Source organism: Mauremys mutica, chromosome 1 (assembly GCF_020497125.1).
Source record: "Mauremys mutica isolate MM-2020 ecotype Southern chromosome 1, ASM2049712v1, whole genome shotgun sequence".
Taxonomy (NCBI): Eukaryota; Metazoa; Chordata; order Testudines; family Geoemydidae; genus Mauremys; species Mauremys mutica.
In genome coordinates, this window is record NC_059072.1 from 104,629,241 (window position 1) to 104,655,880 (window position 26,640).

The window sequence follows — 26,640 nt, forward strand, 5'->3', positions numbered from 1 at the left end:
GGGGGTCTAGGGGGAACAGAGATTTAATAGGTAGGCTTTTCAGCCGGGGAGACCCAAATTGAAATCCAGGTGGGGTAGCAAGTGAAAGAGAGAGTTCCTGGGGTCATCCTCATCCTTATTCATCTACATGTCAAAGCCAGCACATGTGACTGATGCATAGAGGTCGCTGGCAGCACTTGAAGCCCAGAACTAGAGTAGCTGGGGATCCTGTAGGTCAGAACACAGTCAGGCTGAGTAATGTCACGGCCCCAGGGCTGTAATGGCATGATGGGGGAAGCTGTAGGCCAGGAATGAAATGCTTTGGCAGAGGGATGAGTGAAAAAGGTTGCCTGATGCCAGCCCATACAATGCCTGAAGCTAATCAGAGCTCAAATTACTTTTATTTTTCAAAACAAGGGCCAAGTTCACCCAAAGATACTGGGAAAAGAACAAAACTGACCAGCAGCCTGAGACTACCACAATGTACAAACAATGGGACAAGAAACACTCCAGTCGGGAAAGTAATGAAAAGCCACCCACTGGGGAGAGGCCAGACAAGATTCCTTTGGAACACTTTCCCCTGTAGTTTTATAGTTAGGTTCAAAGTAAATCTCCAAAAGTGCCCCCCTCCTCCCATAAAAGTAAAGTGGCAATGAACTGCAAGACGAGACTGCAGAATACGTCACAGCCAGGCACCCTGTGCTGCTGGGTGGCAGAGTGATGCCCCCAAGTTTGACGGGCAATCCATGACGGTGTACTGGAACTGATCAGCACCAAATAAAGTGACTGCAAACAAGAGCTCTGCCCAAGAAGAGGCAGCTCCGTGGAGACTTATATGAATGCCTTGGGCCAGATCTTTGGCCCCTCATTAGGTTGCTTTGTGCTGCTCATAGGTTCCAGCTGAATACAACTGACAGCAGCCCTGTGGCTGCTCTAAGTTACAGCAGGAAGTGAAACAATGCCTGGTCAGGATATAAGGGGACTGGAAATATAGCTTACAATCATCTTTTATCCCCACCCCACCTGCACCAGTCAGGGCCTGGCTACAGGTGGGGTTAAGGCCCTTTATTGTCTAAGGCAGGGATTTTCAAAAACATTCAGCACTGGCCTAAATCTGCTCCCTCTGAAGCTAATGGGAGTTTTACTACTGTCTTCAATAGGAGCAGAGTAGGCTAAGTGCTTCTGAAAATGCCACCCCCGCCCCCAAGGATGCATGTACACTGTACCCTTCTTTCGGCGACATGTAGTGTACATACGTGTGTAGTCTCCACAGAAGAAAATGGTGAGCCACGGCTTAGGGGAGTAGGCACAGACATGCCTGAAGGCTGTGGGTATGTATGTGAGAACATACACTACATGCCTCTCCACTCACTCAAGCAGTGCCTCCCCAACTACACTGCTATTTTTAGCAGCATAGTGCCCCACTGCCTCCGGGATGCTGGGGAAAGGCTCTGGCAGGGGGGAGGCAGTGGGGAAAGGCTGCTGCCTGCCCCCTTCCAGAGTCTTTCCTTGCCACAGCTAAAGACTCCGTCAACAGGGAAAGGCTCTACCAGCCTCCCAATGCTGGAGCCGTTCCCTGCAGCAGGGAAAGACTCCAGAAGCAGGGAAAGGCTCTGGCAGGGAGAAGGCAGCACGGAAAGCCTGAGCCTCTGCCAGAGTCTTTCACTGACATGCGTAACTACACGCCACAGTGTGGACACAGTGTGCTTTTCACTGCAGCCTGTAGCTACACGTACACTACATGCTGCCTGCAGTCGTGTGTAAAGTAAACGCAGCCTATACATCAAATTCTGCCTTGGCTTACGTCTTGTGCAACGCCATTAAAGCTAATCGGATTGCACTGTTGTTGTCATGGCAGAATCTGGCTTCAGAGTGTTCTCCCTTCCCTAATGGACAGCACTTAATATACTGTCTCAAACGGAAAGCTCCAAACATAAAACATTTCAATTACAAAATGGGCCCACTTTCCTAGTATTTAAAACAGTGGCACCATACTGTTTGAGTCAGGAGAATAAGTGCACGGGGAACACATCTCAGCAACACATCGTGGCTCCAGAGTTCTGATTCACACCTTTATAGAGACAGGTGTTATCTGCATCATCAGATTCAGAGTCATGTTTGGATTCTGAGACCCTCAGAGTTTGGTGCTGTTTGGATCTGAGGTTTTGGTTTGGCTGTGAGTTAGTTTCCCACACGTGAAAAAGAGCTCTGAGTAAGCTTGAAAATTTATCTCTCTCTCCGACAGAAGTTGGTCCAACAAAAGATATTACCTCACCCACCTTGCCTCTCCACACTAACCGGGTCCTGCTCATGGGAGAGCAAAATCCTCCCTTCTGGATTTTTAAAACAGGCAGGTTCTATCTCCAAAGAGATGCACTTTCCATGAATAGAAAAAGCAAACTAGCAATGGAAGCAAAAGCTGGTGAAACAAGGGCCTGGTTTACACTAGGGGGCGGGGTCGATGAGAGATACACAACTTCAGCTACGGGAATAGCGTAGCTGAAGTCGAAATATCTTATTTCGACTTACCTCCCGTCCTCACGGCGCGGGATCGACGGCCGCGGCTCCCCCTGTCGACTCCGCTAACGCCGCTCGCCCTAGTGGAGTTCTGGAGTCGACGGGCGTGCGTTCGGGGATCGATATATCGCGTCTAGATGAGACGCGATATATCGATCCCCGATAAACCGATCGCTACCCACCGATCCGGCGGGTAGTGTAGACATACCCAAGGAGAAGAAAGTCCTGAAATCTGCTCTTGTTGAACACGTGGAATGCCTACACGCATGTGCAGAATTACAATCTTTTTCAGCACATGAACACATGGGAACACAGAGGCAGTGTAGTTTTTACCACTCTAGCACAGCGGTAACACACTAACGTTTTTTACTGGAAGATTTTGGTGTAGTGACTGGGCAATGGCAATATGGTATTAGAGTAGAATTGTTCCCACATTGCCTTGGAACGTATGGGCCAAAGAGGTGGTATTTGGACCCTGATCTGGATTAAGTGTAGGTTTGAGCCCAATCAGGGCTCTAATTCAGGTTCAAACGAAAGCCTCATGAGCTGTCCTCACTAGATTTCAGCTAACTGCAAAGTGGACAACAGGCCTGTGATAAGCGGTCAGGTGCTAGGACCCTGCACAGAGATACAGGCCTATTAAGCTGATTCACTCTGGCAGCCAGACCAGACAGTTCATATTAACTCCAGTCCAGGAATAGAAAAGGCTCTATGAGGCTCATCAAGTATCTCTCAGGGTATGTCTGCACTGCAAGTAAAAACCCGCATCCGGCCCGTGCCAGCTGACTTGGACTCGTGGGGCTTGGGGTAAGGGGCTGTTTAACTGTGGCATAGATGCTTGGCCTCAGGCTGGAGCTGCAGCCTGGGCTCTAGGACCCTGCAAGGTGGGAGGGCTGCAGACTGAGGGTGAAAATCTACACCTCAATTTAAAAGCCCCTTAGCCCAATCCCCGGGAGCCCAAGTCAGCTGACATGGGCCAGCCGCAGGTGTCTAATTGCAGTGTAGACATACCTTCTGACGCAGAGCTAAGTTGAGTCAGGAACACAAGGGTCCTGCAGGGAAAAACCCTGCTAACAGCTAAATTCAGGAGGATGATCAGGGTGATGTTTATGTTTGTTTTAATTTTTCTATTCAGGCAACTCCCCAAAAGGGATAAGGTCAGGTCATCTCCAGTACTAGTGCACTGTGTGAGAAGCAGAGTGGGAATGCCACCTGCTTACCCCTGCCCTGCACCAGGATCTGACCTGTTCCCCAAACCATGGGGCTAGGGTTGTATCTCTGCACAGGAATCTGAAAATCCTTATAGTTGGGGGAGTTTCGATTTCAAATGCCAGTTTCGGCTGGTTTCTAATCACGGCTATAAATCCAGACATAATCATAGTGTCAGTAGTACAGTGCTGGAGTGATAACCAGGGCAGGGAATTCAAGGAGATTCTGCAGGAATCCTGTGGAGGCTGATACAACACATAGTTCCTCTAGGGCTGAGCAAACAGCCTCACGTAGGCACAGGAGTTTCACAGGAGAGCATGTAGTGCAGCTCAATCTCTCCACTAGCTGCAATAGTTTGCTCCTCAAGTGAGGACTTTGGACTATGCTCATGCTGTTACATTGCAGTGCTGCCTCTGGCAGCCTTCTTCACACATTTGTGACTCTTTACTTATCGAAACCTCTTCTGAACTGCCTCAGTGTCCAAGCCAACTCCCACGACAGTCAGTTTAGAAACTCCCATTGACTTCTGTGGGAGTTGGAACGGGCTCTCGGTTTGGTTTGGGCTCTCATGTGTCTCAAACTGAGCTTCTCCTGCGGTTCTGTGGCCTTTGACTTCTCTCTTTTCTGAGTGGAAATGAGTCTCTTCTCTAAGTTCCGCAAAGAGAACAGGAAAGAGCTAATACACCCCTGGAAATCAAGTGGGAGTTACCATTTCCCATGTGTGTGCGGAGGGCAAACTTTTCTTACCTTTCAGTTTCTCTTCAGTGTCACTGTCCGATTCACTGTTCTCATCTGTAACTACCAGGAAACATGAAATAAAGACTGTCTAAAAATAGTGCACTGCTTATGGATGGCAGAATATAACCAGGCTTAACCACTTCAGGAGGCAGAATGTATCGCACACAAGGGCTCTTTCTTCCCAGGGGTGCCCATGACAATGGAGCCTTAGCTCACCATTCTTGATACCTTCCTGTCCATTAGAGGGCATTCAGAAAAGAGGAACAAAAGCGATTATGTATATAGAGCGAAAGGAAAAATCCAGAAAGCTTCAACTGACATTCAGTTGGTTGTATGGATGTAACCAAGCACAACATTTGGATCTAACATGCTTATCTTGGCTACACAATAACTTGAGGGACAGGGGGGACACAGTTAATTGCCATTCTGTATCAGATGCATGATCTGTCTAGTCCAGTATCCTGCCACAGATAGTGTCCAGAACCAGATGCATTAGAAGAAGGTGCCAAAAACCCCCAGAGTAGGCCAATGTGGAGTAATCTGCCCCCATTAAGGTCTCTTTCTAATCCCCCAAAGAGATTGTTTTAAAACCCGAAACAAAAGCTTATATATATATATATATATATATATATATATATAAAATGACAAACATCTACAAGCATCTGTGAGAAAGAAACACCAAGAAGAGGAGGAATTGTTCAGTGCAACCCATGAGGTTACCATTAGGAGTGATGGACTAAAACTGAGTCGGGGGGGGAAATGTCCTTACAGTAAGAGCTCCTAGGCCAGTGGTCCCCAACCTTTCTGTTGCAATAGCATATTCATGTTCCCAGAAGAGTGTGGCGGGTGCCGGACGACCAGATGCAGAAATGCCGCCGAGAACCATCATCATCGAGAAGCGTCGCCACCGAAATGCCGCCGAGAACTGGCGTCATCAAGAAGCGTCGCCGCCAAAATGCCACCGAGAAGCAGTGGCATTTCGTCAGCGACGCTTGGCGTTGCTGCTTCTCGGCAGCATTTCAGCGGCTGGTTGTCCAGCGGCCGCGCTCCTCAGAGGTGGGTTGTCCGGCGGAAGCACACACTTGTCAATAGGCGGGCGCACATAAATGCCCCAGTGGGCACCATGGCGCCCACGGGCACCGCATTGGGGACCACTGTCCTAGGCTATGTCTTCACTGCACTTTGTCAGTAAAATTTTGTCAGTCGGGGTGTGAAAAAAACCCCACACCTCTGGCTGACAAAAGTTTTATCAACAAAAAGTGCTGGTGCGGCTATCACTATGTCAGTGGGAGATGCTCTCCTGCCAACAGACCTACTGCCCTTGTTGGGGCTGGTTTTATTTTGTTGGCAGAAGAGCTCTCTGTGGCTAAACGGGAGACCTTACAGTGGCACTGCTGTATTGGCACAGTTGTGCCACTGTAGGGTGTGCAGTGTAGACATAGCCTTAGATAGTGGACTAGCCTTTAGCTTCATAAAAAGGGCCCTACCAAATTCACAGCCATGAAAAACGCATCAGGGACCATGAAATCTGGTCTCCCCCACTCCGTGAAATCTGGTCTTTTGTGTGCTTTTACCCTATACTACACAGATTTCATGGGGGAGACCAGCATTTCTCAAATTGGGGGTACTGACCCAAAAAGGAGTTTCGGGAGGGGGGTCGCAAGGTTATTTTAGGGGGGATCACAGTATTGCCACTCTTACTTCTGTCCTGCCTTCAGAGCTGGGAGGCCGGAGAGTGGTGGCTGTTGGCCAGGCAACCAGCTCTGAGGGCAGCACCCCGCCAGCAGCAGCACAGAAGTAAGGGTGGCAATACCACACCATGTCATCTTTACTTCTGCGCTGCTGCGTTCAGAACTGGGCGGCCGGAGAGTGTTGGCTGCTGACTGAGGGCCCAGCTCTTCAGGCAGCAGCGCAGAAGTAAGGGTGGCAATACCATACCATGCCATCCTTATTTCTGCGCTGCTGCTGGCCGTGGCTCTGCCTTCAGAGCTGGGCTCTAGCCAGCAACCACTGCTGTCCAGCTGCCCAGCTCTGAAGGCAGTGCTGCCGCCAGCAGCAGCAGTAAGGGTAGCAGTACTGCAACCCCCACAATTACAACACTGTAAAATTTCAGATTTAAATAGCTGGAATCATAAAATTTATTATTTTTAAATTCCTACGATTGTTAAATTGACCAAAATGGACTGTGAATTTAGTAGGGCCCTATTCATAAAGGAAGCCCCAGCCAGGAGCGGCGCCAGGGTTTTTGGCGCCCTAGGCGCAGGGCCGGCTCTACCCATTTTGCCGCCAGTCCCATGGCTCCGGTGGATCTGCCGCAGGCGTCCCTGCGGAGGGTCCGCTGGTCCCGGGGCTCCGGTGGACCTGCCACAGGCTTGCCTGCGGATGCTCCACCGGAGCCGCGGGACCAGCGGACCCTCCGCAGGCACGCCTGCGGGAGGTCCACTGGAGCCGCCTGCCGCCATCCCGGCAAAATGCCGCCCCTCCCCCCCCCCCGCAAATCCTGGCGCCCTAGGCGACTGCCTAGGTCGCCTAAATGGAAGCGCCGGCCCTGGCCCCAGCCAGTCCTTTTACACCGAACCAAAGTGTTAGGAAACACACTGTACATCACAAAAAATTCAAGCCAGGTAGAAACTCTCAAAAAGACTCAGCTTTGGTCAAAGTTCATTTACCTTTCCCTGAATTGCTCTCCGTAGACTGGGACAGCCTCTTGACACGCTTCTTCCCTCTTCGGGCCTCATAGATGGCATTGATTTTCAATACCAGCTGCTCAGCAAGCAGGAGACAGAAAACAGGGTTAGTGCCCTTTCCCCAATAAGGAAGATGAAAATGTTATTGTTCCAAAGGGAATTTTCAGTTTCCTAATCCTGGTCAACAACCTTCCCACCACTGGACCCTATAGGTACCATATACACTATGACTCTGTCTACACTTCGTTGACAATGAGTCCCCCTGGGCCATCCCCTGGACCAGCCCTCCCCACCCCAGTGGATTCGAGAACAACAGATCACCAGTAAAGATTAGGATTAAACTGTTCTCAACACCTCTTACAGAAAGCATGTTAGAGACCTAAGGAGAATTTGAAAACCTATTTAGGTTACTGAGAACCTCATTTAAAAAAATACTTTAGACACTTTATACATTTTCCACGTGGGGGAAATCAGTGCTAACGGAAGCTGCTGTTAAAATGAGCTTTTAAAACAAGTCTTTTAGTACAGTCCCTTCTGTAGACTAGTCAGGGCTGTAGATTCAAGGGGTCAGCTCATCATCCCTCTTTGCACTGCAGGCAGAGAGTGACTCTCACAGGGCAAATGGGGGTTCCCCTTGCGTAGGGAAATCCCCAGCTGGTTTGAAGGCCAGAGGGCTTGTGGCTGTCAGCTGGTCCAGTTGGTGTCCTGGGAGTAGGATGAATGGGGAATGATCAGCTCTTGCTGTCATCTAAGGCCAGTGGCTCCTAGGCTATACAGCGCACCTGAGGCTGATCTACCATGGCCCAAAGCCTTCCCTGGGTATGGGATGGCAACAAGGTGGCAGAATGCAACTTACACACAGGTAGACCTGAAGATCCAGCTGCAAGAGTTTGAAAAAACAATTTCAAACAAAATCCCGTCCCATCCACCCCAGTGGCACAGCTCAATTATTGATATTTTTAAATATGAAATGGATGCCTAACATGACACAACACATCGTGCAGCTGGGATCTTGGGGGAGGCAAAAGAAGGGGCCACAAGAAGCAGAAACGCTTTCTGTTAACAGTTTGGCTTTGTTACTACACTAGTATATACACACCTATGAGCGACCCTGGAGAACAACCATCGTGTAATCGACAATGATAAAGAGGTGCTGGACTTACTGACTTAGTAGAAATTTGGTCAGAAATGCTTTAAACAAAAGCCTTTAGGATAGATCATTTATTTCACATCTCGAACTGTCTGTCCTGGTTCTCATGTTGGTACCAACATCAATGTATATAGTAAATCTTGTTCCCGGGCACACAGCACTACACTCACCAATAAGTTCACAACCCTTAACTTCCCCATCCATGGCACTTAATGTGAACTTGTGTACACACATGCACATCCTGAAATGTGAATGCTCTCTCTCTCTCTCTCTCTCTCACACACCCACACACCCACACACACACACAAGCACACTAAGTAGACACATGGGAAAAATCTGCATCTCTTTTTAGGCATGAACATATACATTGTGAAGACCCAATATGTACAACACAGGCATGCACAATTAGATTTGTACACATGAGAACACATGATCAGACAACATAAATACACACAAGCACACATTTTCCCAAAGGAAGACTGTCTGCTCAGAGACACAGTTGCAGCCTAGCACTGCTAACCTTTGCCAGAGCCTTGCTAAGAGCAGGAAAAATAACCATGTTTTGAAAGCATTCAATACATGGTCCACAGCCTCACTTGAATTGAGCCCAACGACTCCCCGATCTAAATCTAAAATAGTGTCATGATATATGAAATCACAGTCAATCTTAAACAGGAAGTGTTGTTAAAGAAAACATCTATAACTACAGACAAACAAACAAGATTCTACGCAGCTTGAGTTCCAGCTTTGTCTCCTTTGTTTACGTGGGATTATACCCCTTCTTGGAACTCTTACAGCACATTGAGACAGCTAGTGAATAATACCTTGAAAGAAAATATATATTATCACCAGGTAACAATTATTGGACACATGGCCCTTCATTGGATCCACTGCTCTCCATGTCCTTCACTAAACATGGTTGGAAACCAAGATGTATTCTTTGCAAAAAAAATCATCAATTTTCTATCAACATTTGAATTTCATTAAAAAAATCTAGTTGAAATTTCTAATTCTGAATTTTTTTTAACTTGTTTTATCCCTCACAGTAGTGTGGGACATGACAGAGAGAAAAAACACATTCTCTAGATCAGTGGCTCTCAACCTTTCCAGACTACTGTATTCCTTTCCGGAGTCTGATTTGTCTTGTGTACCTCCAGTTCACGACACTTAACTACTTGCTTACAAAATCAGACATAAAAATACAAAAGTGTCACAGCACACTATTATGGAAAAATTGCTTTCTTTCTAATTTTTGCCATATAATTATATAATAAATCAACTAGAATATAAATATTGTATTTCCATTTCAGTGTATAGTATGTAAAGCAGTATAAAGTCTGTATGAATTTTAGTTTGCACTGACTTCATTAGTGCTTTTTATGTACCTGTTGTAAAACTAGACCAGTATCTAGAGGAATTGATGTACCCCCTGGAATACCTCTGTGTGCCCCCAGGGATAGATGTACTCCTGGTTGAGAACCACTGCTTTAGACCTTGCAGAGATCTTTGGACCCCTTTTCCCATGAGAAAAAGGGTGAGTGGGATGTAGAAAATGTTTAGTACTAACGGTGAAAGGTTAATGGAAATCAAATCATAGCCCAGAACTCTTCCTAAATTTTATGGGCATGACATTGGAAATTGCACCAAAAATTCGCCCTTATCAACGTAACAACACATGAGAAGCCAGGATAAGGGGGGGAAAAAACCCTGAAGTTACCTTGGGAATCTTCCTTCTCCTCTTGCCATTCTGAGAATCTCCCAGGGAGAAGAAGGTATCATCTGGGCTGCTGGGGGTAGAGGGAGGGCTGATTTTGGAAGGGGACCCAGTACCGTCACGGCTCAGTTTCCGTATGTCCAGCAGTTTGAAACTCCGCCGCTCTGAGTTTTGTCGAAAGAAAATGGGTTTGGAAAGCAACTGAGGAAGGAGACAGAACGGAGGAGAGGAAATACATTAACACAGCACTCTCTATCTCACTATACTTCTCAAGGAAACATTGTGACAGCACTAATTTCAATTAGGTGAGCTGGAGCACATGGCTAGCACACAGGCATATGCGGCTTACCAGTATGCTTGGCAGATTCTCACAGGCCCAAGAAATTTGCATGGCTGTCACAGTTTACACAGGACTACCATGCAAGACAATTAAAGACAATATTTCAGAGGAAGGTGCAAGAAACCCCACCATGGACAGCAATGGAAGTTAGTTTCTTCCTAACCCCATCAGTAAGTGTTTGGTTAAGTCCAGTTGCAACCCAACAGGCTGGTATATTATAGTATCAATGTTCAGATTCTAAATTCCCCAGACCAAAGGAGCTGGGAGTAGTGCCAAAGCAGCATACTCGTGGGGAGGGAGTGCCTCATATATCCTAGAGAGCAACTCCTGGACAATGCTGGGAGAAGCTCCAGAGAGAGATAGGGCCATTGTGAAATGACACTTTGGGTGGAAGCGTGAAGAGGAAGTAGAGGAAGGAATACAGAGGGAAGTCATGGAACATTCTCTCCTCACCAGTTCTAATCCCTCCACTATTTGTAACTTTTTTATTTAGTGAAACTACAGGAACCTATGTGTGGGCGTGAAGGTGCAGCTTCCTTTCACATCATCAGAGTTGGCTAGTGCCTACATTTTCTCTTGTTGGTATGTCACAGGATGAGCTTGGGCCTTTAAGAGGGTCAAAGTTCAACTCACTCGTGTGATAGCGGGATTTTCAAACGCACTCAGCGTTGGCCTAATTCTGCTCCCATTTGAAGTTAATGGGAGTTCTGCCATTGAGTCAACAGGCACAGAGTTAGGCCAGTGCTATTTAGATAACAAGCAGTTAATTCAAATGGATTTCAAATTCAGCTCTCTGGTTAAATCCAAGCAAGTTGCTTTTCAGTGCAATGACTCTTGGTAACAACTTCTATCGCGTTCTCCTTCTTTATAGTACAGCAGCACCGGGAAGGCCCGAGCAGGATCAGCTCTTCATTGTGTTGAGTGCTGTACACCCACAGAGACAATCCCTGCCCAGAAGAGCTTACTCTGCCCCCTCCCAGGAATGGAACATCTTCCAGAGAGGAAGGAATTGGGGGCAAAAATGAGCCTTCTGCTTCTTCACGGCTTCCGAGAGGGTGAATAAGCGTCTCCTTTGGAGACTGGTCTCCACTGTTTCTTCCATCAACCCAATGATTCAATTTATGTATGATGGGTCTTCAGGGTGGGGAGCCTCTCAGACAGTCCTAGGGTACGTCCATACTTACGGCCGGGTCGACGGGTAGCGTTCGACTTCTCGGAGTTCGAACTATCGCGTCTAATCTAGACGCGATAGTTCGAACTCCGGACGCGCTCCCGTCGACTCCGGAACTCCACCACCGCGAATGGCGGTGGCGGAGTCGACGGGGGAGCCGCGGACTTCGATCCCGCGGCGTCTGGACAGGTAAGAAGTTCAAACTAAGGTAGTTCGACTTCAGCTACGCTATTCACGTAGCTGAAGTCGCGTACCTTAGTTCGACCCCCCGCCCTAGTGTAGACCAGGCCCTAGTCAGTTCGGGGATGGGGGAATGGGACGGGGCAGGGTTCTACCACTATTTGGGTCCAGTAAGGTCCATGCTATAGTTGAAACTATGTTGGCTATCAGACAGGGTGTTACCAGCACATTTTTCCTGACCAACGCGGACAGCAATTTTTTGTGTTAAGAACCATGTAGCAGTATAACTGTGTTATTTCAGCTCCTAGATACAACCTTGACAGGGGAGCCATAAGGATGAAATTCATCCCCATGCAGAGGGCCAGCACAAGGCCTATGCAATAGTTCAGTCCCATTTTTGAGAGCTTGAGTGGGACTTAAGAGGTGGATGGGTCCTTGTATGTGCCCTTTGCACAGGTGTGAATTCCATCCCAAATACCTGTGATGAAGAGATTAGCTCTACAGCCATGCTACAGTTTACCTCTGGGGGGTAGGGAGCTGATCAAAAAATGCAGACACATTTTCAAAAGAACATTTCATTGCAATTTCACATTTTCTAAAAAATCTCAATCACTCTTACAGTTTTTTGGGTGTGTGTGTGTGTGGGGGGGGAAGGTGTCAACATTTTGAAAAAATTTAAATCAGCCCTAATAACGGTATCTGCAGCTTGGATAGCATGGCGAGGGCTATTGGTAAGGAAAACTGAGTTCATACCCCCGCTGTCAACATTACTTGTTACTAGCATGATCTTCTACTGTCATGTGGGCTGAGCCTGAGGCAACCTGGACAATGTAAGGCAGCATTTCTCAAATGCAGCCACTGGGACCACCATGGGCTTTTTTTGCGACCATGACAGCCTCCTGGACAGTGGGGGTGGGGTGGCAAAGCAGTGGAACCTCCCCCAGGGCCACCAGCAGGGGTTGGGCCCTGTCCCACTCTGGAGCCCCAAACGCCAAAGGAGCAGGCAACCAGTGAGTACCCCACCTTGCTGGGGTGGTGAGTCTTGGCTTCAGCCCTGTGGTGGTGGGCAGCAGGATCCGGTCATGGGTCTTTGGGTTCTGGCTCTGGACTCTGGCCATACAGCGGCCGGTGCCAGCCCTTGGCTCACACACCTCGCATCACCCCTGGCCCCTGCTGCCTCACCAGTCACCCATCCATCCTCCCATCGCTCCTAGACACTGCTGTCCCCCTACCCACCTCCCCGTCCAGGGCTTCTGGCTTACCAGGGCTGAGTGAGTCTGCTGTGAAAATTGATATATGTATGTTTGTTAATATCACTTTTCACAGCAGACTTACTAGCTAGCTGGAAGGCTGTGAAAACCGATATTAACAAACATACAAATGTTACTTTTTCGGGGCAGCAGACTTACTAGCTATCAAGTCTTTTAAAAAGCTCCCAAAAAGCCAAAGAAACAACAAAAAGAGAGAAGAATGTGCAAAGTGCCTTATTTGGGTTTCTATTCTGTTTAGATCCAATAAAGATTAGTGACAACTGTACATTATTTTTATTATTGAGTCTGCAAAAGAAAACCCAAACTCTACAAAATTAACTTACAATGATTTGGAAGCATATATGTGCATATTTATTTGTTTTTCCTAAAGTTAATTAAGTATTTTAGGAAAAATTGTCAGAGCAGCCTCCAGCAAGAGTTGGTGGCTGCACTCTGAGGTCACCAAAAAATTGGTTGTGAGAACCCCTGGTCTAAGGGTAGAACAGGTAGCAACTGGAACAACACAGGAGGCAGACAGCACGGCTGCCCTTCACTGGATCACAAGCTTCTAGAAAGAGGCTCAGACCGTATATTTACCTCCTCCTCTGGTCTCATTGCTAAAGAGAAAGACAGCGTCAGACAGAGTTGCAGCACTTGCATGAGATGGGGGAGTCCCCAAGAAAGTAGGACCCAAGGGTGCACTTGTTAAGGCTGTCTGAGCTGGCCAGGAATTCTAGTAAGCGCCTCCCAGTGAAACCACAGGGAGTTAGTTGCTACCTTTAACCAAACTTATCAACGGAAATCCAACAGGACCTTCCTAATGGAGGGGGCAATAGACGCTTCACTTCACAATTCTTAACAGTTGCAAAAATGGATTACATATTGCCCATGGATGCTGATCAGATTGCTGGGCCTTGACTGGCGGCGCATCCAGGGCCACTTTAAAGAAGAGAAGGCTACCTTACACTGCAGCAATGAATGGCCTTTCCCTGGTTTTAAATATTGTGAATGAATGTAGCACTCACAAAATTATGGGGCTAAAAGAGCAGGGCTGAGCAAAATACAAAGCAGCCCGGAACAGGTAAAACTTCCTCCTTGTAGCTCTGCCAATGGTCCTCAACTCTAAACTGCAACTCCACCCTGCTCTCCGGTTCTGGGGTTCCGCTAGATTGAAACTGAGACTGCCATCTGGTGAGGATTCGCTGTAGAACTGGGCCCAGACCAACACTCCATGGGCAAACGCCCCTGAACCTCAAGAGAGGTCAGCCCTGGAACCAAATTTTGCAACGGAGGTCCACAGCTAATTTTGTGCTGGACACGTGTAGAGACTAGATCAGAGCACAACTCATTTTCACTTGGAACCTGGTAAAAATCTGACTCCAGGTTTCCAGAGGCGAAAGGCCAACACGAGCCCACTGCCCTACCACAGCCCTTAGCATGTCTGTGCATATATGAGTTACCATCTTAGTTAAGATCAGACAGATGCTCTTCCTTTTGTGATCTGCTTGCTTTCCCCCAAACTGCTTGCATGATGTGGAGGCTTCACTGGGAACACATATTTACAGAGGAAATGGATCAAAACAGGATTTTGTCCAAAACAAAATTTTGTCCAAAACAAAACATGATCGCTGGTATCACACCCTTCTTGCATAAAATCTTAATGTAGCACTGACAAGTACAGACCCTTAAATCTTATCACGGATTATTGAGCGAGTTCCAGATGCATGCTCCTGGCATACTGCTTAGGAGATAACCCCAATGTGAGAAAAACAAAAACAAGACACCATACCAAAGGGTGAACATGGGAATTCTTGTGCCCATGGCTCTCTATTCTCACTATTGCACTTCCCCTCAACAGTAGCTAAAACCTAAAAGGTGAAATCCTGGCCCCATTAAAGTCAATAGTAAAACTCCATTGGCCTCAGTGAGAGCAGGATTTCACTCAAAGCCTTTTGGGAACTGGACACAAGTCATGCTGGTTGAATCAAGATACCTTCGGGGGCGTGCCAGGTACAGAGGAGGTGGGGGATGCTGGGAAAGTCAGGACACATTTCTTCCCCAGGCAGCGGCTGTTCATCTCAATGTCTTCATAGGGGTTTTCCTTCGATGGTGGATCTGCAGCAAAGAGCCACACGCTATAGGTAAGAAACGCAGAAAATCCTGGAGGAGTCCCACAAAATCTCTGCTGGGATCCTATGGCTTTCCCCCTCCCTCTCCCCACATCTAGTGGTTAAAAAAAAATTGTTCTCAAACATTCTTGCCATCCCTTCCCTCTCTCCAGCTCTGGGAGTCCAGCTGCTTACTGGATTGCATCCAAATCCTGACCAGGATGTATCCAGCCATAGAATTATGTCACAGAAGTTAGAGATGGAAAAGACCAATTAAGTCCTCCAGTCCATTTCCCTGTCAATGGAGAAGTCATAAGGTTTTCATATACTGTGGCCTTTAATATCCCTTCTCTTCATTCTTCTGATTCCCTGTTCTCTCTGAATCAAAGGTCTGTGCTCCATCTAAGTCCCACTTAAGCCTTCCAAATATCATTTAAGTGGGTCATAAGTGGTGCATAAGCCTCATGCTGCTAATTTGGGGTGCCTTGATTTGTAGGTGCCCACCTTGAGACAGCTAGTGCCTGATTCTTCAGAAATGCTGAGCACCCACAACTCCAGTTAACTAGAAAGTGAGCTGAAGATACTCAGCGCCTCTGAGAGATCAGGCCCGAGGGTTGTCAGTCTGGGTACCTAAAATCAGTGATCGAAAATGTAGGCCCAAGTGTCTGAATGGGCAGGCAATTTATTATGAGCCTTCCCTTTCCTTATGCATACTGTCGTGCCACCACAATGGAGAGCCATTAGTTAAAAGCAACCTTCTTTCTCTTATTCTTGTACACATCTAGCTGAGAATGAAACTAGGGGGTCAGTAATGCTGGGGCAGGCACTGCAGCTTAGCTTGGATCCTGTATATGGTTTGCATTTCCTCTTTGGCTGTGCAACAGCCTGCCCTGCCAGAGGTCAATGGAGAGGGGGGGACTGCAGCTGAAGTCATCAGACAAGGACACAGCACCACAAGATCTTTTCTACCTCTTCTCCTCTGATACTCCATGAGTCTATGAGTGACCCAATGTCTGGACTCACCAAGGTGAGGGAGGTAAAAGTACTTTTGTCTATCAAAGAAAGCTGCATGCAAATGTTCTGGAACCACACGCTGCCCCTGAACTAGAGAACTTATTTTAGGTGTAGGTTTTTCATGGATGTGAATTATTCCAATTGTAATTATCTGATCAGCATTTAACACACTGGAGAGACAGGAGCAGTGAGAATTCGCACTCAGGACAAGGGGACACTGCAGCTCTCCTCCTGCTGCCAGCGCTTTGTGCAGAAATTTTGGCACCATGTCTGATCTGAATTGGCCTGGGAGGCAGCCAGGTTTCCCCCACTAGTACCTGCAGACCCTGCCTCCTGTCTGTCCTACACTGAATTCCAGTGCTTTGCATAAACAATACTGAGCAAGACAGGAGAGCCATGGTGGGAGACAAGCTAAGCATGCCTCCCAGCCTGGCTAGACAGACGCACATTAGCTCTGCTCGAGTGAGCATGCTAAAAATAGCAGTGTGGCCACTGGGGCAAGAGCGAGTCACCTGAGCTCAGACCTAGAAGGTCCAGAGGGTTTGGCTCAGGCAGCTAGCCCATGTCACCACTCACATTGCTATTATTAGTGCACTAACGTGGGTCTGTTTACCCACGCTGGGAGACATACTCTAAGTATGGGAGACATACAGGAAAGGGGCAGTTCTAATACTGACAGCTCCAATGTGTGTGTGTGTGTGTGCGCGCTCTGTTTCGTATATATTATCATCTGTGGGTCATCACTAGCACCCTGTGGCAGAATGACAGACTGAACCATTCCAAACACCCCACTCACCATGCACGGGTGGGGTTTTCTAGCTAGAGCTGTATATCCTTTATAAAGTCTCCCAGTCTGTGCTTTTATGAAATATCAAGTTGTAGCTTTGCTGGAGTCATCCCTATCAGCCATCTCCTCCTCCAGATTCCATGGCAACCACACCAGGACTGCAGGGGTCAATTAAAGATCATTAACTCCAGACAGAGCCCGGCAGAGCCTAAGCACACTAAAGGAAACAAAAACCCAAGTGTGTCCCACTTGACAACTATTATCCTTCCCTCTAACCTTTTCAATCAAAAGGTAGGGAGAATAGGAATTTGAACATGGTATTGGAGTTCTTTGTCAGCTTGAACAACAAGGAGTCCTTGTGGCACTTTAGAGACTAACAAATTTATTTGGGCATAAGCTTTCGTGGGCCAGAACCCACTTCATCAGATGCATGGAGTGGAAAATACAGTAGCAGGTATAAATACACAGCACATGAAAAGATGGGAGTTGCCGTAACAAGTGGGAGGTCAGTCTAACGAGACACTTTAATGAACAGTAGGATACCAAGGGAGGAAAAATCACTTTTATAGTGGTAATGAGAGTGGCCCATTTCAAATAGTTGACAAGAAGGTGTGAGTAACAGTAGGGTAACAACAATGCCCCTCTGCCAGTACATTGGCCAAACCGGACAGTTTCTACACAAAAGGATAAATGGACATAAATCTGACATCAAGAATTATAACATTCAAAAATGAGTAGAACACTTCAATCTCCCTGGTCACTCAATAACAGACCTAAAACGGCAATTCTTCAACAAAAAGCCTTCAAAAACAGACTCCAATGTGGCACTGCAGAACTGGAATTAATTTGCAAACTGGACACCATCAAATTAGGCCTGAATAAAGACTGGGAGTGGATAGGTCATTACAAAACCTAATTTCCCCCCACACTAATTTCCCCCTACTGTTACTCACACCTTCTTGTCAACTGTTTGAAATGGGCCACTCTCATTATCACTATAAAGTGATTTTTCCTCCCTTGGTATCCTACTGTTCATTAAAGTGTCTCGTTAGACTGACCTCCCACTTGTTACGGCAACTCCCATCTTTTCATGTGCTGTGTATTTATACCTGCTACTGTATTTTCCACTCCATGCATCTGATGAAGTGGGTTCTAGCCTACAAAAGCTTATGCTCAAATAAATTTTTTAGTCTCTAAGGTGCCACAAGGACTCCTCGTTGTTCAAGCTGATACAGACTAACACGGCTCCCACTCTGAAATTTGTCAGCTTGGGGAGAGAATGGAGGGATTTGCCAGTGCTTTAACCATGCAATATGATCCATGTTATTCCAGCTGGAAGGGTGACACTTACATAGTGGCTTTGACCAGCAGCTGTTGGGACATCCCCTGTCCTTTGGCCCCCAAACCAACTGGGGAAAGAGGGCACATAAGTGCCCCCTAACTCTCGCAAAAGGGGTAGGCAGCTTTAAAACTGACAACTAATGCCAATCTCTTCTGACTGGGGAAAGGACAGGGCATCTCCACCTTGTCTGTAGCAAATCACAAGGGGATGCATATACTTTGTGAGACTTCTCTAACCAAACAGCATGAGAGTTTGCTAAGATCAAAATGGCAATGCCCTGCTGGTTCCTGTGACTCTCTCCCATCCCAAACAACGCGACCCACCTCTATAGGATACAACAGCACTGATTTCCTTCCTCTCCAGCTAAACTCTGGCAAGAGGTTCACTTAACTCTAGCTCTGCGACAGCTAGACTCAAAGCTCTTCAGGACACGGGATGTGTTCTGCTCTATGTTCTGGAAAACACTGTGTATGTAAGTGTAGGATAATAAAATAACATTCCTGGGAATGGCGCTGATGGAATCTCAGCCATCCCCAGGCACCCGCACTAACACTGAAGGGTGGAATAAATCACAGTGCCACAAACACGAACCCAGGGATTGTGGGACCCAATTTTTTAATTTCATGGTCACCCGCTCACACAATATTTTTCTTCCTGCTGGCTGATATTTTGTGTGTGATGCACCACAGTATGCTCTTGACTAATAAATACACTCTCCTAGGTCAGGCCTTGGACTGTGACACGTATTCATTGATGGGCCCCAAGTCTTTTTAGTTGTCCAACCCTTCCCCTCTTGAAGCTCCTACCCAGAATGTCTTCATAGATGTTTTCCTCAGATAAAGTGCGTGTGAGGGCCAGCTTGGTCTGAGCGTACCAATCCACCCTGCCATTCTCGGACGACGACTGCAGCAAGTCTTCAAACTCATAGGACTTCCTGTGCCATTCGGGGGGGAAAGAAGAGGGTGGGGGAGAAATAGGATGGAGAGTGATAGAGATAAACAGACTTTACAAGTCCAATAATTCAATATCATTCACTTGTCTCCAGCAAGTCACTCAGCCAGCAACATGAGCTACGGAGAGCCAGTGCAACACAGATCCATCCCGTACAACGTATAAAGCAGTGTCGACACGACAATCAATTTTTACCAGACTGGGACTAGCCAGCAAATGTCAGGGCTGCAATGGTTTATTTAGTGTATAATGATTCTAACACACATGTAAAATACTATGGGCCACAGTCTGCAACACCTATGGCATGTTTACATGGCAATCTGGGATCTGACTGCATCACGGGTGGACATACCTGTGCTAGCGCAGCTAAAAATAGCAGTGTAGATGCAGCAGCACAGTCTTCAGTGTGGACTGTCCAAGTACGCCAAGGACCCCCGGGTACCTACGAGCACTGCTAGCTCGCACTAAGCCCATGTCGCCCCAGTGACACTGCTATTTTTAGCTCTGCTAGCACAGGTAAAGCTAGCATGGATATGCCTACCTGTGCTGCAATCACGCCTCTGACTGCAGTCTAGACATACCCTAAGTAGTGTCTTCCTCCACAAGCAGTCCCACTGATTACTACTCAACATGAATAAGCGTTGTCAGAAATCAGGCCTCCTATGAGTGGTGCAGGACAGCAATATGCAACATTGAATGATGAGAACGGACAGCAGTGGAGTATCCTAGCCAGTCGATCACAGAGAGGTTTAAAGTCCTCTCCCAGTCCGCATGAAGTCAGGAATTCTTATTTTTAAGGTAGATCCACTGCAGAGGATTGGCTCAAAAAGAACAGTACATTTTTAAGGCGGGTTTTCCCCCACCACTCAAATATTTGGATTTACAAAAGGGGACGGGGTGGGGAGCAACCTCCAGCAAAACATGAGTAAACAAGGAACAGACTTGAGCAGAAAGGGCAGCTCTCCTCTGAAAAGTGACAGTGTAAAAATGGCATGGCAAGGTCCCTCCCTTACCATCTCTCAATGGCTTCGGATCAGCTGCGCTCATTCTGCAAGCAAAAAAGATTGTTTGTTTTGTCTTTAAACTGGCAACATCATGAACTCATCCTGGGATCAGAAAGTCAGGCTGGAATCATTCATTCTCACTCACTGTCACTAGTCATAGGATCTCCATGTCAAAGTCATTACACCTGTGGAAACCTATTGGCCTTCAGTGTTTGCACAGGTGTAACAGAGCAGAATATATCCTGCAGGCTCGTGATCACTGACATTGCTGAGACGGAAAGAACACTGCTTCACTTTCAGAGCCCAGGGTGAATTTAGGGAGTGGATCGTCAGAAAGGCATCCTTTTACTAATGAACAAGGTTGAGACCCAATAAACATAGACCCCGATGATGCCACTTTTGTGGAGGCCCTTTTCAGAAGCAGAACTGTACACCACCATCAAATTAATCAAGCACTCCTGTACCAGCATTAGAATAGTAAAGCCAGAATACCTGTGGTCAGCATTATTCTTATGTTTCCCATTCCATAGTCTTCTGCTGACAGCTGATGGGGGAGGAGAAGAAGGGAGAGGAGGGGGAGGTATAGATGGCAGAGGAGGCAAGTTTCTCTTATTTCTAGCTGCCGGAATCCATCCCTCTTCTCCCTCATGTTTGAAAGTCCGCCTGGGCTTTGGAAGTGGGTTGATGAAAGGTTTCTTCTCCGGTATCCCTGGTTCTGTGTACACATTCTCCATGCTGTGATCCTTGCATTTCACTTGAGATGCTTTCACCTCTTCCAGAGTCCCAAAAATGGGCTCACTGATTTCTGAGTCTAAACTTAGGAGCCTCTTATTGAGTTCAGAGCCACATACACCTTCCTGGTCCTCTGGGAAGATTTGTCCCTCATCTGCCTTCTCCTGCAGACAGTATGGGGAATAATAAGTACCTGGCAACTGTGGCTGCAATTCTGCTGATCCTTCTTTCAAGGCCTGCTCCAGTTTCTTGACCTGAGTCAGTACTGAAAGGTTCTCTTTCTGGACCTCCCACTTACCACCTTTCATCTCCTTGCATTTTCCAACACTGGAATCAATCTTCTCTTCCTTCTCCTGCATTTCCACTTTCCTCTCTGTTCCCTGCCCCATGCTCTTTGAAGTGCCCACTCTTCTTTCATTCTCTTTGCCTACCCCTTTGCATTCCAACTCCCAGGTTATAAGTCTCTTGGAGTCCACTTTCCTAGGCCCCAAAACTTCCCCACTCATCTTCTCCACCACACATGGCATCTTGAGCTCCTCTTTAACTCCTGGCTCTTCCTCCTTCCGACTGACCAGAGGAGAAGGCGTTTCCTTTTTCCCTTCCCACTCGGAAATCTTGTCCTTGATACTGAAGGGCTTATTCCTCAAACTGACTTTCCCAGCTGACTGTAAATTCTGAGTGCCTCCTATCTGCCTCCTTATGATGTTGCTGCTCTCCTTGACATTAAGATCCACAGATGGGTCACTGATAATCATTTTGGGACTCAGCATGTTCTGCTGAAAGCAGTCTAGCCTTGGATCCAGCATCAAGTTCTCCAGTGATTTCAATGGGCTTTTCACCACAGAAGAAACTTGTTCAGCTTTAGGTCCTAGACTCAGAGTGAAACTGGCACCTTCAGAATAATTTTCACTTGAAGACCCAAACCAAAGTCTTTCTAATTCCTTCACAGTGTTTGTATTATTTTTACTTGCAAGCTTGACCCTACACAGCAAAGACAAAAGAGAAGAAAAAATCACTTTTGCTGATCATTCTAGGTTTGGTCAGCAGTACACCAGCTCTGTATGCTCTATTGAAGCAGGTGAGGTTGGCAGGGATGCTCAAAGATGGGGGCTGCTGCAGAGCATTCTCAGGGGAGGATCCTGGACTCTGGAATGCACTCCTTCTCTCTCTTGCTATGACAGAACCTAGTTTGAGGCAAGACCTGTCTATTATCCCAGGCTTTCTCTGAGGGAGTGGAATGGGGTGAGCGTGGGTGGGATAGTTTTTGAAAATTAAGAGTGTTCATACTGAGAACAGGTCAGTTTGTATTTTTGTATGCATTTTAAATAGAACGGTAGGGTTTTTTTACTTAGTGCATTAGACAGGTGCATCAATATAAAAGTCAAAATGGACTCTAGTTTACTTAAGATTTAGTAGCTAGCACATGATTATCAAAGAGATGTGTAGACTTGGGACACTGTAGGTATTCCTCTACAGTCTACTCGGTAACGCCTTTCTAAATAGACTATTTGGCTTAATCATCAAGACAAGGCATAACAAGATCCAGTGGCTGGCAGCTGAAGTTAGCAAAGTTCAAACTAGAAATAAAAGGAGGGAAATTAACCAATGTAAATGATTTTCACGCCATCATTTGGAGTCTTTAACTCAAGGCTGGATGTTGTTCTAAAACATAAGGGCTAGTTCAACCAGACGGGTATTGAGCTAGATGAAGGAGCCACTGGATGGAATTCTGTGGCTTGTGTTACACAGGCGGTCAGGCTAAATCATCACAGCAGCCCCTTCTTGCCTTGAGATCGATGAAACTGAAGAAAGAACCTTGCCCATAGTGATCCTCTCCTCCAATAATTTCACCTTCCAAGTTTTTCCAGAGTGCCCATTAACACAATAACATTGCACTTTTATGTTTATTATTATTATTGTTCATCAGTCACACAGCTGTAACATCCAGGGGCCCCACAAAGGGCTGAGGCTCCCATTGTACAAACACACACCACACAGAGAGTTCCTGCCCCACAGAGCACACCATCTAAATGAAGCTTGTCATGGCAAGAGATGAAAACCACTTAATTACACGACACCTGGCTGCACCAGACAAACATGTACTTCACATAGCACCTGTCACCCAAGGATCTCAAAGTGCCTTTATCAACATGCATTAAGCCCCAGCTGGGAAGACATTTACATTTATAACATAATCACTTCAAACCCAAAGCTCTTCAGAGCACTTTGCAAAACAATAATGACTTGTCTATGCTAGAAAGATGGCATCAGTGTAAGTAAATCAATTTTAAAACTATTTAGTTACAGAGGCACAACCCCCTTAAGTTAAACCAGGGCTGGGCAAACCGGGGTGGGCAAATGCTCACGAAGTTGGGGGGTTGGGGTGTGGGAGGGAGTGCGGGCTCTGGGCTGGGGCCAGAAATGAGGAGTTCAGGGTGGGGGAGGGGGCTCTGGGCTGGGGCAAGGTGGGTTGGGGCTGGGGATGAGGGGTTGGGGGTGCAGGAGGGTGTTCCAGGCTGGGACCAAGGCGTTCGAAGGTCTGGAGGGGGATGAGGGCTGGGGCAGGAGGTTGGGGCACAGGAGGGGGTCAGGGGTGCAGGCTCTGGGCGGCACTTACCTCAAGCAGCTCCCAGAAGCAGTGGAATGTCCTCACTCCAGCTCCTACACAGAGGGGCAGCCAGGTGACTCTGCGTGCTGTCCTATCTGCAGGCGCCGCCCCCACAGCTCCCACTGATCATGGTTCCTGGCCAATGGGACCTGCGGGGCGGCGCTTGGGGCGGGGGCAGAGTGCGGAGCCCCTTGGCTTCCCCTGCACGTAGGAGCTGGAGTGGGGACATGCTACTGCTTCTGGGAGCCATGCGGAGCATGACAAGTCCCGGACCACACTCCCAAGTTGGAGCGCTGGAGCGGGGCAAGCCCCAGACCCCTGCTCCCCGATGGGCGATTGAGGGCTGGCTGCGGCCCCCGAGGTGTAGTTTGACCACCCCTGTGTTAAACCAAAATAAATGCACTTACCCCAGTTTAGTTTAATTCTGTAAACTCCTGGATTCATGTAAATTGGGTGAAGTGTGCCTACACCAGGGGTTGGCACTGACAAAACTAAATCGATTCAGTTACAATGGTGCAGTGTGTAGGTCAGCCCTAGGTTTCCTGCTGGTAGTGCAGTGAGCAAGTAAGCAAACCTGGCAACCATTATGCACCCAGCCATAGCTAACACCCAGCCTCGGACATTGGCATCTGTGGTTACCAAACGGAAAGGAGATACTAACCAGGGTATCATTGTCCCCAAGTCTCATACTCCTATAATTTCTGCCTATTTCAGTGGGAGGAGGGACTTTTGTGTAACCTTTTGGATGATGCCTCTAATGGAGTGGACCCCCCACCCCTAGTCTAGCAGTGCACTGTGGTATCATCACAGGTTATTAGACTCACATCAGGATGTGGGATTTAAACGTACAACCTGATGGCCTAGAGACACTGGCTGAGGCATACTGATGCTAGAGGCACGTTTTAGGCTATGCGAGAGAGCACCAATGGAAAGTAACGACTCCCTCTCCACTCCCCTCCCTTGGGAAAAAGAAAAACAAGAATTTAGGACTTTTCACCTCTCAGTGGATTTGCAGACACCGTTTTCAGACTTGCTGCTCACGTCGGCTGCCTTGCTAGCTGTCATCGTGTCAACACCTGGCATGGCGATAGGTCACCTGGGAGAAGTCAACGCAACACTTAAATGATCAGAGGTATTGTGACAGACTGACAATATCCTGTAGTATCCTGACCAAAGCTTATGGAATGAAGATAAATGTTACTGATTTAAGTTAAACGTGATTGAATCAGGGTTAGTAGCTTGGGAATTCCATTGTATTAAAATGCAATTGTGTATGTGTTATGGGGCACTGTATGGACCTTCTCTAGGAAGAGAGGGATGCTGATGTACTTCCTCTGTTATCAGCCCTTTGAAGTGTCCCTCCCACGCAGAGATCTGCATATACTAGTTCAAATGGGATTCTCCAGTGACCAGCAGTCAAAGGAAGGGGCTTTGGATAAATAGTCTGGTTTTAAACTCACTCAGAGCCTTCTTCCTTGTCCAGGAAACGGTCAGGACTCTGGTGCATGCAGGCCCCCAATCCTTACGGTAGGGTTGGAAGGATGGGGCCTACTGATCCCCCATAAGACTGGGTACTTATACGGAGCTGAAGTTGTGATGAACTTGTGACCACAAAGGAAACTCCTCAGGTGGCAAAGGACTGCGCCTGTCAGAGCCCTTGTTAGGATAACGTCTGATACGTTTATTTACACGTGGGTAGGTGTGTCTATTGTTTTAAACACGTTTTCTCGGCAGCGCTTTTACCCTAAGAATAACATAGGCTCGCATAAGAAGAGCTGTGTGGTCTCTATAGCCATGGGCAGCCGCACTGTGAACTGTCTCCACGGGTGTGCTAGGGCAGCTTGTCGGAGCTGGGAATACGACAGTGATGGCAGGGAACTGTTCAGCCTGCAAATACACCAGTCAGAAGGGACAGAGATGCAGGTCTCCATCCAAAAAGGCAACTGCTGGGGCGCTGGAGGCCTGAGAGTGGGTACCCTGGCTGGACCCCTGAGGGGGAACACAGGTGCAGTTGCCCTGAACTGTGACAGGTAACACTGTCTGTTCCCACATGACAAACTTCCCCCGTTCCTTCCTCTCTCCAAGCACACCCACAAAACCTGCCCCTGGAAGTCCAGTAGGATAATAGCAGCAAGTCACTTCATCTCTCTGCCTCCATTTCCCCTTCTGTAAAATGGTGATGAGCATTTTTATCCACCTACCTCCCAAGGGTGCTGTGAGAATTAGGCAGTCTTTGGGGCATGGCTGTCTATTACTATGTGTTTGTATAGTGCTGTGCACAGTGGGACTCCCATCTCAGTTGGTCCCATAGGCACTGCCATAATACACACAATTAGTAATATAACCAGTCAATGGCTGTACAGTGATTTGAACGGCCAAGACACTACATAAAAGCTAAACTTTATTGTTATAACACTTGGGTATCTGTCTTCCCTCAGGAGACTGTTAAAATGGCTGTAAAAATAATCTGTCTGATCCAGAGAATTAACAGCGCCATGGCTTATGAAGCCATTGTATCAACAGCTTTCTTGGACTGCTACCAGCTGAGACCCAGGTTTATTGATTAAACTACTGTCGATCTCACGGCCACTTTGTGCTCAGGTTCCTGATCACCTGATGTATTCTCACGCTAGTGGGTCATTATAGAGTGGTACTGATCTCCCTTGGGAATTTAAGGGGTGCAATGCATCCCTGGCCTAAGGTCTTTAAACTGCAGAAGTTGCTTTGGTCACTGCTCACTATTCTTTGCATGGTGATTTCTATTCTTTGTGGGGCAGGGGTGTCAATCTATCCTCTTGGAGCACCTCTGCAACACAGTCAATACAACAGATGTTCTCCTTTTAGTCTTGTCCTGAAAACCAACGCTGGCTCTTTAAGAGCAACCACCCCACAAGGCAGTGTCAGTACTTCTCAGGAGGGCATTATCAGTGGCCACTGAAAAGCATTTCAATGACAGGAAGGAGTTCATTGTCTCTTACACAATACTTTGAAACCCTGAAAGCCTCTGGAGTCTATCCACTTGGCTGGTCTATCAGATGCTCCCCTGCCACGGCCGGAGTTTGGCAGCAAGACCAATCGCATCAGTAAAGTTAGTAGTTCCTAGGACTTTTCAAGCAAATGAACATATAAAAGTATTTCTCATTTCCATGGTTGACATAC

At 47.3% G+C, this 26,640-nt stretch overlaps 1 protein-coding gene across 2 annotated transcripts in view; it reads right to left on the reverse strand.

Moving 5' to 3' along the window:
- DENND2A (DENN domain containing 2A) overlaps window positions 1–26,640 on the reverse strand; it is an 84,346-nt gene that overhangs the window by 24,386 nt on the left and 33,320 nt on the right. For both annotated transcript variants that reach the window (XM_044989320.1, XM_044989312.1), the window contains exons 2-8: window positions 24,479–24,577; window positions 20,634–21,854; window positions 18,993–19,120; window positions 14,929–15,050; window positions 9,998–10,195; window positions 7,113–7,206; window positions 4,453–4,503 (exon numbers count right to left, since the gene is read on the reverse strand). In XM_044989320.1, coding sequence (XP_044845255.1) covers window positions 4,453–4,503; window positions 7,113–7,206; window positions 9,998–10,195; window positions 14,929–15,050; window positions 18,993–19,120; window positions 20,634–21,854; window positions 24,479–24,564 — 1,900 coding nt within the window. In that variant the 5' untranslated portion in view covers window positions 24,565–24,577. The remainder of the gene's footprint in view (window positions 1–4,452; window positions 4,504–7,112; window positions 7,207–9,997; window positions 10,196–14,928; window positions 15,051–18,992; window positions 19,121–20,633; window positions 21,855–24,478; window positions 24,578–26,640) is intronic.